Consider the following 12631-nt stretch of genomic DNA (forward strand, 5'->3'; position numbering starts at 1 on the left):
CTCGAGGGAGGAACGGCACTCCCGTCGGAGTGGCCCAGCCCGAGGGAGGAACGGCACTCCCGTCGGAGTGGCCCAGCTCGAGGGAGGAACGGCACTCACGTGAGGGCGATCCGGCTCGGGGCTGGAACGGTGCTCCGGTGGCTGGGATGGCGTTCTGGCGGCGGTGACCTGAATCCGGGGTTGAGCCGCGGGCCAGCGGCTGCGTCCGCTGGACTGGAGGGCGGCAGCTTCGACCACCCCGGGCCGCGGTGTTTGAGCCGGCCCGTTGCGGGGTTCGGTGAGCCGCGGGACTGTTTGTACCATCGCCCGGTGGGGAATCGCCTCAGCGCAGAGGGAGAAGAGGAAGGAAGAGACTGCAGCCCTAAGATTTTTGCCTCCACCACAGTGAGGAGGTGCTTGGAGGACTCACTGTGGTGGTGTTAATTTGTGTTTATTGTTGTTATTATTGTATGATTGTATGTATGACTGCAGGCACGAAATAAAGGCATTCAATTCAATTCAATTCAATTCAACACCTGGCGTCTCTGCACCTGTCTAAAAGTATCTTCTCCCACAGGTAATCCATCTGCTTTAAATATGTTTATCTTCACTGGTTATCGTCTTGCTTTAAGTACAGTAAACCCTCGTTCTCACGGACCATGGGGTGGGGGGTGGCGGTGAGTGGGGGGTGTCCGTTATTGCCGGTTGTCCGCTATAACCGAGCAAGGAATTTGCTCCAACCACATAGCGGTCTCTCCGTGAAACAACAACGTTGTTTTCAAATACAAAGTTCTTTCTAACAGCTAACAATGTATTTTTGTTACCGCAAGCTAAAAACACTAAAGGCTGTTTGCTACATTGTTTAATGGAGTTAAATGTCGATGGAAGCGATTGCTGGTCAATTTCAATGCCTTGTTAATTTCAATGCCTTGTCAATTTCAATGCCTTGTCAATTTCAATGCCTTGTCAATTTCAATGCCTTGTCAATTTCAATGCCTTGTCAATTTCAATGCCTTGTCAATTTCAATGCCTTGTCAATTTCAATGCCTTGTCAATTTCAATGCCTTGTCAATTTCAATGCCTTGTCAATTTCAATACCTTGTCAATTTCAATGCCTTGTCAATTTCAATGCCTTTTCAACTTCTTTGCCTTGCAACTTCTATATGATACGATACGATAGAACATTATTTATCCCAGGAGGGAAATTGATCCCAGGAGGGAAATAGCCTCTGTAGTGTAACTTGCAGCCTGTGTTTTCTCAAAGAAACAGTCAGCTATAACCAATATCCGTTATAAAGACGTCTATGATACCATGGGTTTACAACACTTATTCTAGAAGGCCAGGCCGTCTAGAGACAGGTTGAGGTGCAGCGTATAGTTTCAACTAACCTTGCCAGGTCATTAAGGTCCAGGCGGCCATCTTTGTTTTTATCAAAGATTTTCATCTGAAATGAATTGATCGTGAATAGTGAGAGGTCATCACACAAGATAGATTTCCACATGCAAACAATGAGCATTTTCATGTTAATAAACTTGGTGTACATGTTTTTAAAATATGTTTAAAAGTGCCCGCGAATAAACAAAGGTCGCCATGGAAAAAATCAATACTTTTTTTATTCGTAGGTTTAGTCGTAGTAGCTCGTAGTAGGTCGGCATGTTAGTCCTAGGTAATCAAGGGTAGTCGAAGGTAGTCGAAGGTAGTCGTAGATAGTCTTCATCATAGTCGGAGGGAGGTCGAAGGAGATCGAAGGAGGTCGTCTTCACTCTCCACTATTCGGTTTCCAATTTTCCCAAAGTTAGTCGTAGCTAGTCGAAGCTAGTCTTCACCATAGTCGAAGGAGGTTGAAGGAGGAATTCTACATAGTCGAAGGAGGTCTTCAACAGGTCATTTTTTCAAACTCTTCTAAACTCGCCAACTAGGTCGCCCAAGTGGGACAGCCCCTTTAATGTGCGGAGATCGGGGATCGCTGGTCGGCACGGACTCAGTGGGCCGAAGGGCCAGTTTCCGCGCTGTATCTCCAAAAGAAACTAAAATCGATGCAGGAAAGATGTTCCCAATGATGGGGGAGTCCAGAACCAGGGGCCACAGTCTAAGAATAAAGGGGAGGCCATTTAAAACTGAGACGATAAAAAACTTTTTCACCCAGAGAGTTGTGAATTTGTGGATTTCCCTGCCACAGAAGGCAGTAGAGGTCAATTCACTGGATTAATTTAAAAGAGAGTTAGATAGAGCTCTAGAGGCTAGCGGAATCAAGGGATATGGGGAGAAGGTAGGCACGGGTTACTGATTGTGGATGATCAGCCCTGATCACAGTGAATGGCGGTGTTGGCTCGAAGGGCCAAATGGCCTCCTCCTGCACCTGTTTTCTATGTTTCTATGAAACTAAACACTAAACTATGAACTAAATAATGAACTGAAAAGTGAAACTTAAAGAACTAAACTAGGCCAGCTGACATGCTTATGTGTAAGGAGCCATCTTCAAATGCATTACAATGCACCCAGCTAAATAAAAATAAAATAAACAGGACTGTCCAAATCAGTTATTACTGCATCAAATAGAACAGATAAGACATCCAGGCTGGGATGGCGTAGATTGGAAATAAATCCATGGGCACAGAGAAAAGCTTTGGTCTGACACACAAACAGCGGCTCTGGAGTTAGTGAGCTGTGAAATATGCTGCTCACATTCAGGCAGCAAGTTAATGAAACATTGAAACGATAGAAAATAGGTGCAGGAGTAGGCCATTCAGTCCTTCGAGCCAGCACCGCCATTCAATATGATCATGGCTGATCATCCAAAATCAGTACCACGTTCCTGCTTTTTCCCCATATCCCTTGATTCCGTTAGCCCTAAGAGCTAAATCTCAAAGGCCTTTTCCACAAGCACGCGACTGCATGCGGCAAGCACGACCTAACGTGGTCGCTTGAGCCATACGGCCTCGTGGGGCCGGTCCCACTTCGATCGCCGGAGCCGTATGGAGTTGTGTGGAGCTGGTCCCGACATCGCGCGGGGCTCCGAAAAACTGACACTGTCCAAAAATTCCGCACGGCAACGGCCTGCCGGCCCACAGCCACATTGAGGCCGTACGCACCGCCTCGACGGGCGTACGCAGCGTCTCGACGGGCGTACGCAGCACCTCGACGGGCGTGCGCAGCGTCTTGACGCCGTACGCAGCGTCTCGACGCCGTACGCCCTTGCTCAAACTTCACGTCAACTCGTAAGGGATCGCTCGACCTCCACGCAGCCCCCGCTTCCGGTTTGGTCGCGCATGCCGCATGCAGTCGCATGCTCGTGGGACAGGCCCCTAACTCTCTCTTGAAAACATCCAGTGAATTGGCCTCCACTGCCTTCTGTGGCAGAGAATTCCACAGATTCACTGGATGAAAAAGTTTTTCCTCATCTCAGTTATAAAATGGCCTACCCCCTTATTCTTAAGCTGTGTGATCCATGGTTCTGGACCCCCAATATGGGGAACATTTTTCTGCATCTAGCCTGTCCAATCCCTTAAGAATGTTGTACGTTTCTACCAGATCCCGTCTCATCCTTCTAAATTCCAGTGAATATCAGCCCAGTCAGCCCAATAGTTACGCGACCCCCGAGCATTGTGGATGATCAGCCGTGATCACATTGAATGCCGGTGCTGGCTCGAAGGGCTGAATGGCCTACTCCTGCACCTATTGTCTATTGTCTATTCTTTCATCATATGTCAGTCCCGCCAACCCGGGAATTAACCTGGTGAACTCCCGCTGCACTCCCGCAATAGGAAGAATCTCCTTCCTCAAATTAGGAGACAATAAACCGCACATAATACTCCAGGTGTTTTCTCACCAGGGCCCTGTACAACTGCAGTAGGGCGTCCTTGCTCCTATAGACAATAGACAATAGACAATAGGTGCAGGAGCAGGCCTTTTGCCCCTTCGAGCCAGCACCACCATTCAATGTGATCACGGCTGATCATCCCCAATCATTACCCCGTTCCTGCCTTCTCCCCATATCCCCTGACTCCGCTATTTTTAAGAGCCCTATCTATCTCTCTTGTGGATGCTCAAATCCTCTCGCAATGAAGGCCAACATGTCATTTTCTTTCTTCACTGCCTGCTGTACCTGCATGCTTACTTTCAGTGACTGATGTACAAGGACAGACTCACCATTGTGTCTGTGTACTCATCCAGTTTGTTGTCTGGAATAGTTTTCTTGTGTCGAAGAAACAAGTCTCTCAGGAAATTCTGCGGATCACAATAGATGCAAAGAATAAACAAATAAAATATTGTTGCCTGGCATTCAGTTCACCCACTCTTTCTTCTGTGCAGTCTTGGCTTTCAACAACTAATTGGACAGAGAAAAAGCAATTTCCACTCTGTTCCACTTCACACTTCCTGCAAAAGGTTGATGGCAAACATCGTCACGGAGTCATACAGCGTGGAGACAGGCCCTTCAGCCCAACTTGCCCCTGCTGGCCAACATGTCCGTGCACAAATACAGGAAAAAGGGAATAATGCTAGTGCAAGATAACAGCTTGACACGGTGGCGCAGCGGTAGAGTTGCTGCCTCACAGCACCAGAGACCCGGGTTCGATCCCAACTACGGGTGCTGTCCGTACGGAGTTCTCCCCGTGACCTGCGTGGGTTTCCTCCAGGTGCTCCGGTTTCCTTCTACACTCCAAAGACGTGCAGGTTTGTAGGTTAATTGGCTTAGGTAAAATTGTAAATCATTTCCTGCGTGTGCGTGTGTGTGTGTGTGTGTGTGTGTGTGTGTGTGTGTGTGTGTGTGTGTGTGTGTGCGTGTGTGTGTGTGTGTGTGTGTGTGTGTGTGTGTGTGTGTGTGTGTGTGTTGGATAGGGCTAGTATGCGGGTCACACACGCATGGAACGATTTACTAGCCCTGGTGTAGGATAGGGCTAGTGTGCGGGGATCATTGGTCGGCGCGGACCTGGTGGGCCGAAGGACCCATTTCCACGCTGTATCTTTAATCTAAACCAAAAAATCGACACCAGTCCCACCTGCCCACTTTTGGCTCATACCTGTGCAGAGTTTGCATTGCTCCCACCTCAAGAGCTAGGTAGGTTAATAGCTAGTTAAAAGTAAATTGCCCAACGAGTGTAGGTGAGTGGTGTAATCTGGGTAAACGTTGTTGGGAATCTGGGGAGAATAAAATGTGGGGGATTCACGTTTATAAGTGGGTGTCTGATGATTCTATGGTCGTTTGTTCCTGTTTCTGTGTATATCGAGCCATACAGCACGGAAACAGGCCCTTCGCTCCACAGCCGCGGTCTACGGTAGGAAAGTGCCGATTCGGGCACTCCAAGTGTGTTTGACCGTCCCGTCGTCGGAGGTTTGATCATCCCGACGAGAGGGTCTGTACATCGGGCCGTCCGTAGCGTTGACTACGGAGGTTTCATGGCCCCGACCACGGATGAACAAAGGCGGTGGACTGACTGAACTTTGTTGCCTTTCACCACAGTGAAGAATGCTGTGGTGGATGTTTGTGTTAAATCTTATTGTGTATTGTGTGTTCTTTTTAAGTGTATCGCTGCTGGCAAATTCATTTCACTGCACCTTCGGGTGCATGTGACGAATAAAATTGACTTTGACTTTGACACTCTTAAATCTCTCTGTACACTGTAAATGGCTCGAGTGTAATCACGTATTGTCTTTCCGCTGACTGGATAGCACGCAACGAAAGCTGTTCACTGTACCTCGGTACATGTGACAATAAACTAAACTGAACAATGGTGACACCACTCCTGCTTCAACTATTCCTTGCTGGAGCAAGTGGCCCAGCAGAGAAGTGCAGTGTAAAGGGAGGCCACCGGTCGCGAAGCAGTGATATGGAATTCAAGATTTTAAACGCAGGACTCTCTCTCTGGATCAAATGTGTTGTAAAATAAGGGCGGCACAGTGGAGTTGCTGCCTCACAGCGCCAGCGATCCAGGTTCAATCCTGACCTTCCGTGCTGTCTGTTCGGAGTTTGCACGTTCTCCCCGTGACCGCCTGGGTTTTAACCGAGGTCTCCGGTCGAGAGAGGGAAAGATAGATCTTGATGGGCCGAATGGCCTAATTCTGCTCCTAGAACTTATGAACATTCCCTGCACATCCACGCGCTTTCCCAAAAGCCGTATCTGCCTCCACCACCACCCCTGGCAGCGCATTCCAGTCCCCCACCACCCTGTGTAAAATAAACCTGCCCCGCATAACTCCATTAAACGTTGCCCCTTTCTTCCTTTCACATTTACTTACTCGAAGTTCAGAGGCAGAAATGTATCCACTGCTGTCAGCGTCGTATTTACGCCAGATCTAAACAGGATAACGGAAGAACTGAGTTTAATTTGGTTCAATTTAGTTTGGAGATACAGCAGGGAAACAGGCCCTTCGGCCCACCGAGTCCACGCTGACCATCGAGCACCTGTTCAGGCTAGTTCCATGTTATATCCCACTTTCGCATCCGCCCCCTACTAACCCCCTACAATCTAGCGGTAATTTATATATGTCAAACCTGCTCAAAAACCCTCCCCCTCTCCCTTCTTCCCCCACCCCGCTTCTATCCCATCCCCCCACCTCCCCTGTGACCAACCTGGACTTGCATCTATTTCTCCCCTCCCCTTCTCCTTCCACCTCCATTCCTTCCTCCAGCTTCACAATTCGCAACCCTCCTATCCTTTTGTATCACACCTTCTGTATTTTCATCTCCAGCTTTTGTCCAACCATCTGCCTATCAGCCTAAACTGAAGAAGGGTCCCGACCTGAAACATCACCCATTCCTTCTCTCCAGAGATGCTGCCTGTCCCGCTGAGTTACTCCAGCATTTTGCATCCATCTTTGGTGTAAACCAGCATCTGCAGTTCCTTCCTACACACCCGTCTGTCAAAAACTCCCCTAGTGTCTGAAGGAACTGCAGATGCTGGTTTACACCGAAGATGTCCTTATCTGTACACTTCTTTATCTATGTTCCTCCCACTCCCTTGACATCAGCCTGAAGAAGGGTCTCGACCTGAAACATCACCCATTCCTTCCCTCCAGAGATGCTGCCTGTCCCGCTGAGTTACTCCCCTAGCCTGCGTTCGCCCATTATCTACCTGGCTTTGTCCTGCCCCTCCTCTCTTCCAGCTTTTGTTCCCGCCCCCACCAACCATTTGGGAGAAAGGTCTCGACCAGAAATATCAGCCATCCGTGTTCTCCAAAGACGCTGCCCGGCCCGCTGAGTCACTCCAGCACTTTCTTTCTAGTTGAGAAAAACCACGCGGGCCGAAGGGCCTGTTGCCTCGCTGTATCTCTGAACTAAACTAAAACCGAATGCAAAACGCAGACAAATGATGTGACCTTCGGGTAGATGAACCTCCAGGCCTAGATCCCGAGCTCAGTTACCCACCCGCATGAAGTCCACGCTGTTGTCCAGTGGAGTCTCACGCCGGAATAACAGGAGGAAGTTTTCATCTTCCGGGAGAATCATGTTGGCCAGCTGCAGGATGGGAAGATGACTTCAACACACACGCACTTCATTCATTGCAATGCAAACTCCATGCTAGCATTTATTTCAAGAGGGCTTGTATACATTGTGTGGAGACATTGGTATCGTTGTCTAGTTGTAGGACACTGATCTTTATTTTTATTCTGGATTCTAAAACATGTATTGTCATTTATGATGCTCTTATAAGTAATTTACTCAGCTTTTATATGTATTTGACGGTGTTTTTATATGCAATGTAGTTTATGTAATGTCGTCTCTTATCTGCACCTTGAGTCTGAAATAAAGTTTAATAGTAATAATAGTCTAACGCTGGTCTCCAGCAGCTCCTTACTATATGTTCTGTGTTTGATGTGGAACATGATATTAAATATAATGCTTGTAAATGTGCTGGTATGAACTGTCGAACCAAAGAGAATAAATGCCTAAAATGTCCTGATTTTAAATTGTCTGAGAATAATCTTAGTGTCTGTAATAAGGAAAAATATCTAGGGCATTTTATTACAGAACAAATGACAGATGATGAGGATATTTATCGGCAACGATGTATGCTGTATGTACAGGCGAATATTCTCTTGCGTAATTTTGGTGCGTGTGCAGATGCCGTGAAGATGTCGCTGTTTAGAGCATACTGCGCACCACTCTATTCTGCGCACCTGTGGTCGAACTATGGAAAGACGAGTTTGCAGAGACTAAAGGTGTCATATAATGATGCCATGAGAACACTGCTAAGGCAACCTAGATGGTGTAGTGCTAGTAACATGTTTGTGGCTGCAGGAGTCAGTACTTTAGAAGCTATCCTAAGACACCACATGTATAAATTCATATGCAGGATAAATGACTCTAAAAATGTAATTATTATCAAACATAAGGTTTAGCACTACACGCTACGAATCCCAGTTGTGGAAACACTGGCATCGTTGTAGGACATTGATCATTCTTTTTATTCTGGATTTTAATTCATGTATTACGTTTAAAAAATATATATATAATTGATGATGCTTTTATAAGTGATATACTAAGATTTTACATGTACTCATGATGTTTTTAATATGCAATGCATTTTTATGTAATGTTGTCCCTTGTCTGGACCTTGAGTCCAAATTAAAGTTTATTATTATTATTACTATTATAATAAATATACAAAAACAGGGATGCAGTGCTGACTCGAAGGACAGAATGGCCTACTCCTGCTCCTATTGTCTATTGTCTATTGTAATGTTGAGGCTCTATAAGGCGCTGGTCAGACCGCATTTGTAATATTGTCAGCAATTTTGGGCGCCATATCTGAGGAAGGATGTGCTGGCTCTGGAGAGGGTCCAGAGGAGGTTTACGAGAATGATCCCAGGAATGAGTTGGGTTAACCTATGATGAGCCTTTGTCAGCACTGGGCCTGTACTCGCTGGAGTTTAGAAGTTTGAGGGGTGACCTCATTGAAACTTACAGAACTGCGACAGGCTTGGATAGAGAGGATGTTTCCACTGGTGGGAGAGTCTAGGACTAAATAGGTCATAGCCTCAGAATTAAAGGACGTTCTTATAGTAAGGAGATGAGGAGAAATTTGACTTTCAAGTGGCAAAACTGTGGAATTCGTTGCCACAGAAGGCTGTGGAGGCCAAGTCAGTGGATATTTTTAAGGCAGAGACAGATAGATTCTTGATTAGTACGAGTGTCAGAGGTTATGGGGGGAAGGCAGGAGAATGGGGTTGGGAGGGAGAGATAGATCAACCACGATTGAATGACGGAGTAGACATGATGAGCCGAATTACCTAATTCTACTCCTATCACTTATGACCTTATGACTTTTGACCTTATGGTTGCTAAAGCATAGAAACAGCCCTTCATTCCACCGAGTCCATGTTGACCATCCTTCAACCGTTCACACGAGTTCGACGCCATGTCACTACTGCCTACACACTAGCAATTTACAGAGGGCCAATTAACCTACAAACCTTGTAGACTGGACACAAAGTTCTGGAGTAACTCAGTGGGTCAGGCAGCATCTCTGGAGAGAAGGAATGGGTGATATTTCGGGTCGAGACCTTTCGTCAGACATTACTCCTATTCAGAAGTCACACTGCACTTATTCCTTCCCTCCAGAGATGCTGCCTGGCCTGCTGAGTTACTCCAGCATTTTGTGTCTATCTTGGTATAAATCAGTAATTGCAGTTCCTTCCTGCACACACCTCGTAGGGCAATTGGCCTCCAATCCTGAAGATGGGTCTCGACCCGAAACGTCACCTCTATTCCTTTCCTCCAGAGATGCTGCCTGTCCCGCTGAGTTACTCCAGCAGTTGGCGTCTAACCTACAAACCCGCACGTCCTTGGGATGTGGGAGGAAACCGGAGCGCCCAGAGAAAACCCACGCAGGTCACGGGGAGAACGTACAAACTCCCCACTGACAGCACCCGTGGTCGGGTTCGAACCCGGGTCTCTGGCGCTGGGAGGCAGCAACTCTACCGCTGCGCCACCATGCAGTTTCAGTCTTTGATCCGATTGAACATTGAAATCAGATCCTTGATGAAACTTTGGGATTAACTTCAATAGACTTTGTACCATGGACAAATATTGACCCAGCCGTTAGACAAATCAATTAAAAATGAAACTACGTTTAAGAATATTTCTTTTCCATCAATATTCTGCTTTCATTTCGGGTTGCGTTTTGTGTGGTGTTTTCTCCGAGACCTTCGGTTTCATCCCACACTCCGAAAACGTACAGGTTTGGACGCTAATTGGCTTGAGAAAATTGAAAATTGCTCCTAGGATGTGTGTAGGTGTGCGGGATGATCAGACATGATCACATTGAATGGCGGCGCTGGCCCGAGGGGCCGAATGGCCTACCCCTGCACCTATTGTCTATTGTCTCTGCCTCTGACGGCGGTGGAGGCAGTTTCTCTGGATGCTTCTCGATGTTCCCGATGTTGGGGGAGTCCAGAACCAGGGGCCACATTTTAAGAATAAGGGATAAGCCATTTAGAACGGAGACGAGGAAACACTTTTTCTCACAGAGAGTGGTGAATCTGTGGAATTCCCTACCTTGGAGGGCGGTGGAGGCTGGTTCTCTGGATACTTTCAAGAGAGAGCTAGATAGGGCTCTTAAAGATAGTGGAGTCAGGGGATATGGGGAGAAGGCAGGAACGGGGTACTGATTGTGGATGATCAGCTATGATCACATTCAATGGCGGTGCTGGCTCGAAGGGCCGAATGGCCTACTCCTGCACCTATTGTCTATTGTTATCGCTGGGCAGTTTCTTCCCAGTCGATATCAGGCAACTGAACCATTCTATCACCAACTGGAGAGTGGTCCTGACCTCCCATCCGCCTCAATGGGGACCCTCGGACTATCCTTGGTAGGTAAAAATGCTGGAGAAACTCAGCGGGTGAGGCAGCATCTTTGGAGATTTTCCTTTGCTCCATAGAGGCTGCCTCACCTGCTGAGGTTCTCCAGCATTTTATTCTACCTTTGATTTTTCCAGCATCTGCAGTTCCTTCTTAAACACATGGGCTATCCTTAATCAGTCTCCACTGGACTTTATCTCATAGTAAACATGATTCCCTCCATCCTGCATCTGTGCACTGTGGCTAATCTGGATAGAATCCTGGAAACTGATGGTCAGTAGGGGAGGGATGGGCCGATGGGCCTTATATTCTCGCCCTATGATGGTACGGCCATTGAGAATTGTGCAGCTGATATCACAGATGCATTGATCCGTTGTACAATATCTCGACACCGAAACATCACTCATTCCTTCTCTCCAGAGACGCTGCCTGCCCGCTGAGTAACTCCAGCATTTATGTGTCTACCTTCGGTGGAGATTAACATCTGCAGTTCCTTCCTACACATTCGACCTGTTTGACCTATACTTCTCGACTAGGCTTGTATTCACTGGAGATTAGAAGGATGAGGGGGAATCTTATAGAAACATATTAAATTATAAAAGGACTGGTCAAGCTAGATGCAGGAAAAATGTTCCCAATGTTGGGCGAGTCCAGAACCAGGGGCCACAGACTTAGAATAAAGGGGAGGCCATTTAAGACTGAGGTGAGAAAAAACTTTTTCACCCAGGGAGTTGTGAATTTGTGGAATTTTCTGCCACAGAGGGCAGTGGAGGCCAAGTCACTGGATGGATTTAAGAGAGAGTTAGATGGAGCTCAAAGGGCTAGCGGAATCAAGGGAATAGGGGGAGAAGGCAGGCACGGGTTATTGATTGGGGACGATCAGCCATGATCACAATGAATGGCGGTGCTGGCTCGAAGGGCCGAATGGCCTCCCCCTGCACCTATTTTCTATGTTTCACCAGCGGTAACGGCAACTCCAGTAAAATCACCGGCATCGCCGGAGAGAGTTGCTTCTCATCTTACTTTCGTATTTCAGTGCCTTAGAAATTCAGCTCCACTGCAGTCAAAATGTGTGGGAACACCAAGGGCAGCACTTCTACACCACAGTGGTCCATCCTCCGAGGAAGAGCAGGACCAACAGTATTAGACAGTCCGCAAATAAATCTCCCAATCTGTAGAGTATTGGGATGGAGCCCACCAGCACTGTGAGTAATTAATCTATTGAATGGGTGGTGAGTTAAGGGTTACGGCATAGAACATGCTGAAGGATTCCAAGTGTTGGTAATTGAGACTATTATAGAAGGGTGTTAGCTTAGTTTAGTTTAGAGAGACAGCGCGGAAACAGGCAGTCCGCACCGACCAGCGATCTCCGCACAATAACACTACCCTACATGCACTAGGGACAATTTTACATTTATACCAAGCCAATTAACCATCAAACCTGTACGTCTTTGGAGTGTGGGAGGAAACCGAAGATCTCGGAGAGAACCCACGCAAGTCGCGGAGGAGCACGTACAAACTCCGTACAGACAGCACCCATAGTCAGGATCGAACCCGGGTCTCTGGGGTCGCAGTTGCTGAGGCAGGGATTATCCCAACATTTAAGGAACAGGTACATGGATAGTGTTTAAGAAGGAACTGCAGATGCTGGAAAATCGAAGGTAGACAAAAGTGCTGGAGAAACTCAGCGGATGCAGCAGTGGATGGATGGAGTGGATGGATAGGACAGGTTTGGAGGGATATGGACCAAATGCAGGCAGGTGGGACTAGTGTAGCTGGGAGATATTGGCTGGTGTGGTAAAGTTGGGCCGAAGGGCCTGTTTCCACGCTGTATCACTCGATGATGGAGC

General features: G+C 47.4%; 1 protein-coding gene across 1 annotated transcript in view; it reads right to left on the bottom strand.

Annotated features, from left to right (window-relative positions):
• The window catches only part of scgn (secretagogin, EF-hand calcium binding protein), a 61301-nt gene that overhangs the window by 7963 nt on the left and 40707 nt on the right, over positions 1-12631 (bottom strand). The window contains exons 4-7 of the mRNA XM_033014154.1: positions 7347-7436; positions 6218-6274; positions 4130-4207; positions 1369-1424 (exon numbers count right to left, since the gene is read on the bottom strand). Of these exons, the coding sequence (XP_032870045.1) occupies positions 1369-1424; positions 4130-4207; positions 6218-6274; positions 7347-7436 (281 nt within the window). The remainder of the gene's footprint in view (positions 1-1368; positions 1425-4129; positions 4208-6217; positions 6275-7346; positions 7437-12631) is intronic.

Source organism: Amblyraja radiata, chromosome 2 (assembly GCF_010909765.2).
Source record: "Amblyraja radiata isolate CabotCenter1 chromosome 2, sAmbRad1.1.pri, whole genome shotgun sequence".
NCBI lineage: Eukaryota > Metazoa > Chordata > Chondrichthyes > Rajiformes > Rajidae > Amblyraja > Amblyraja radiata.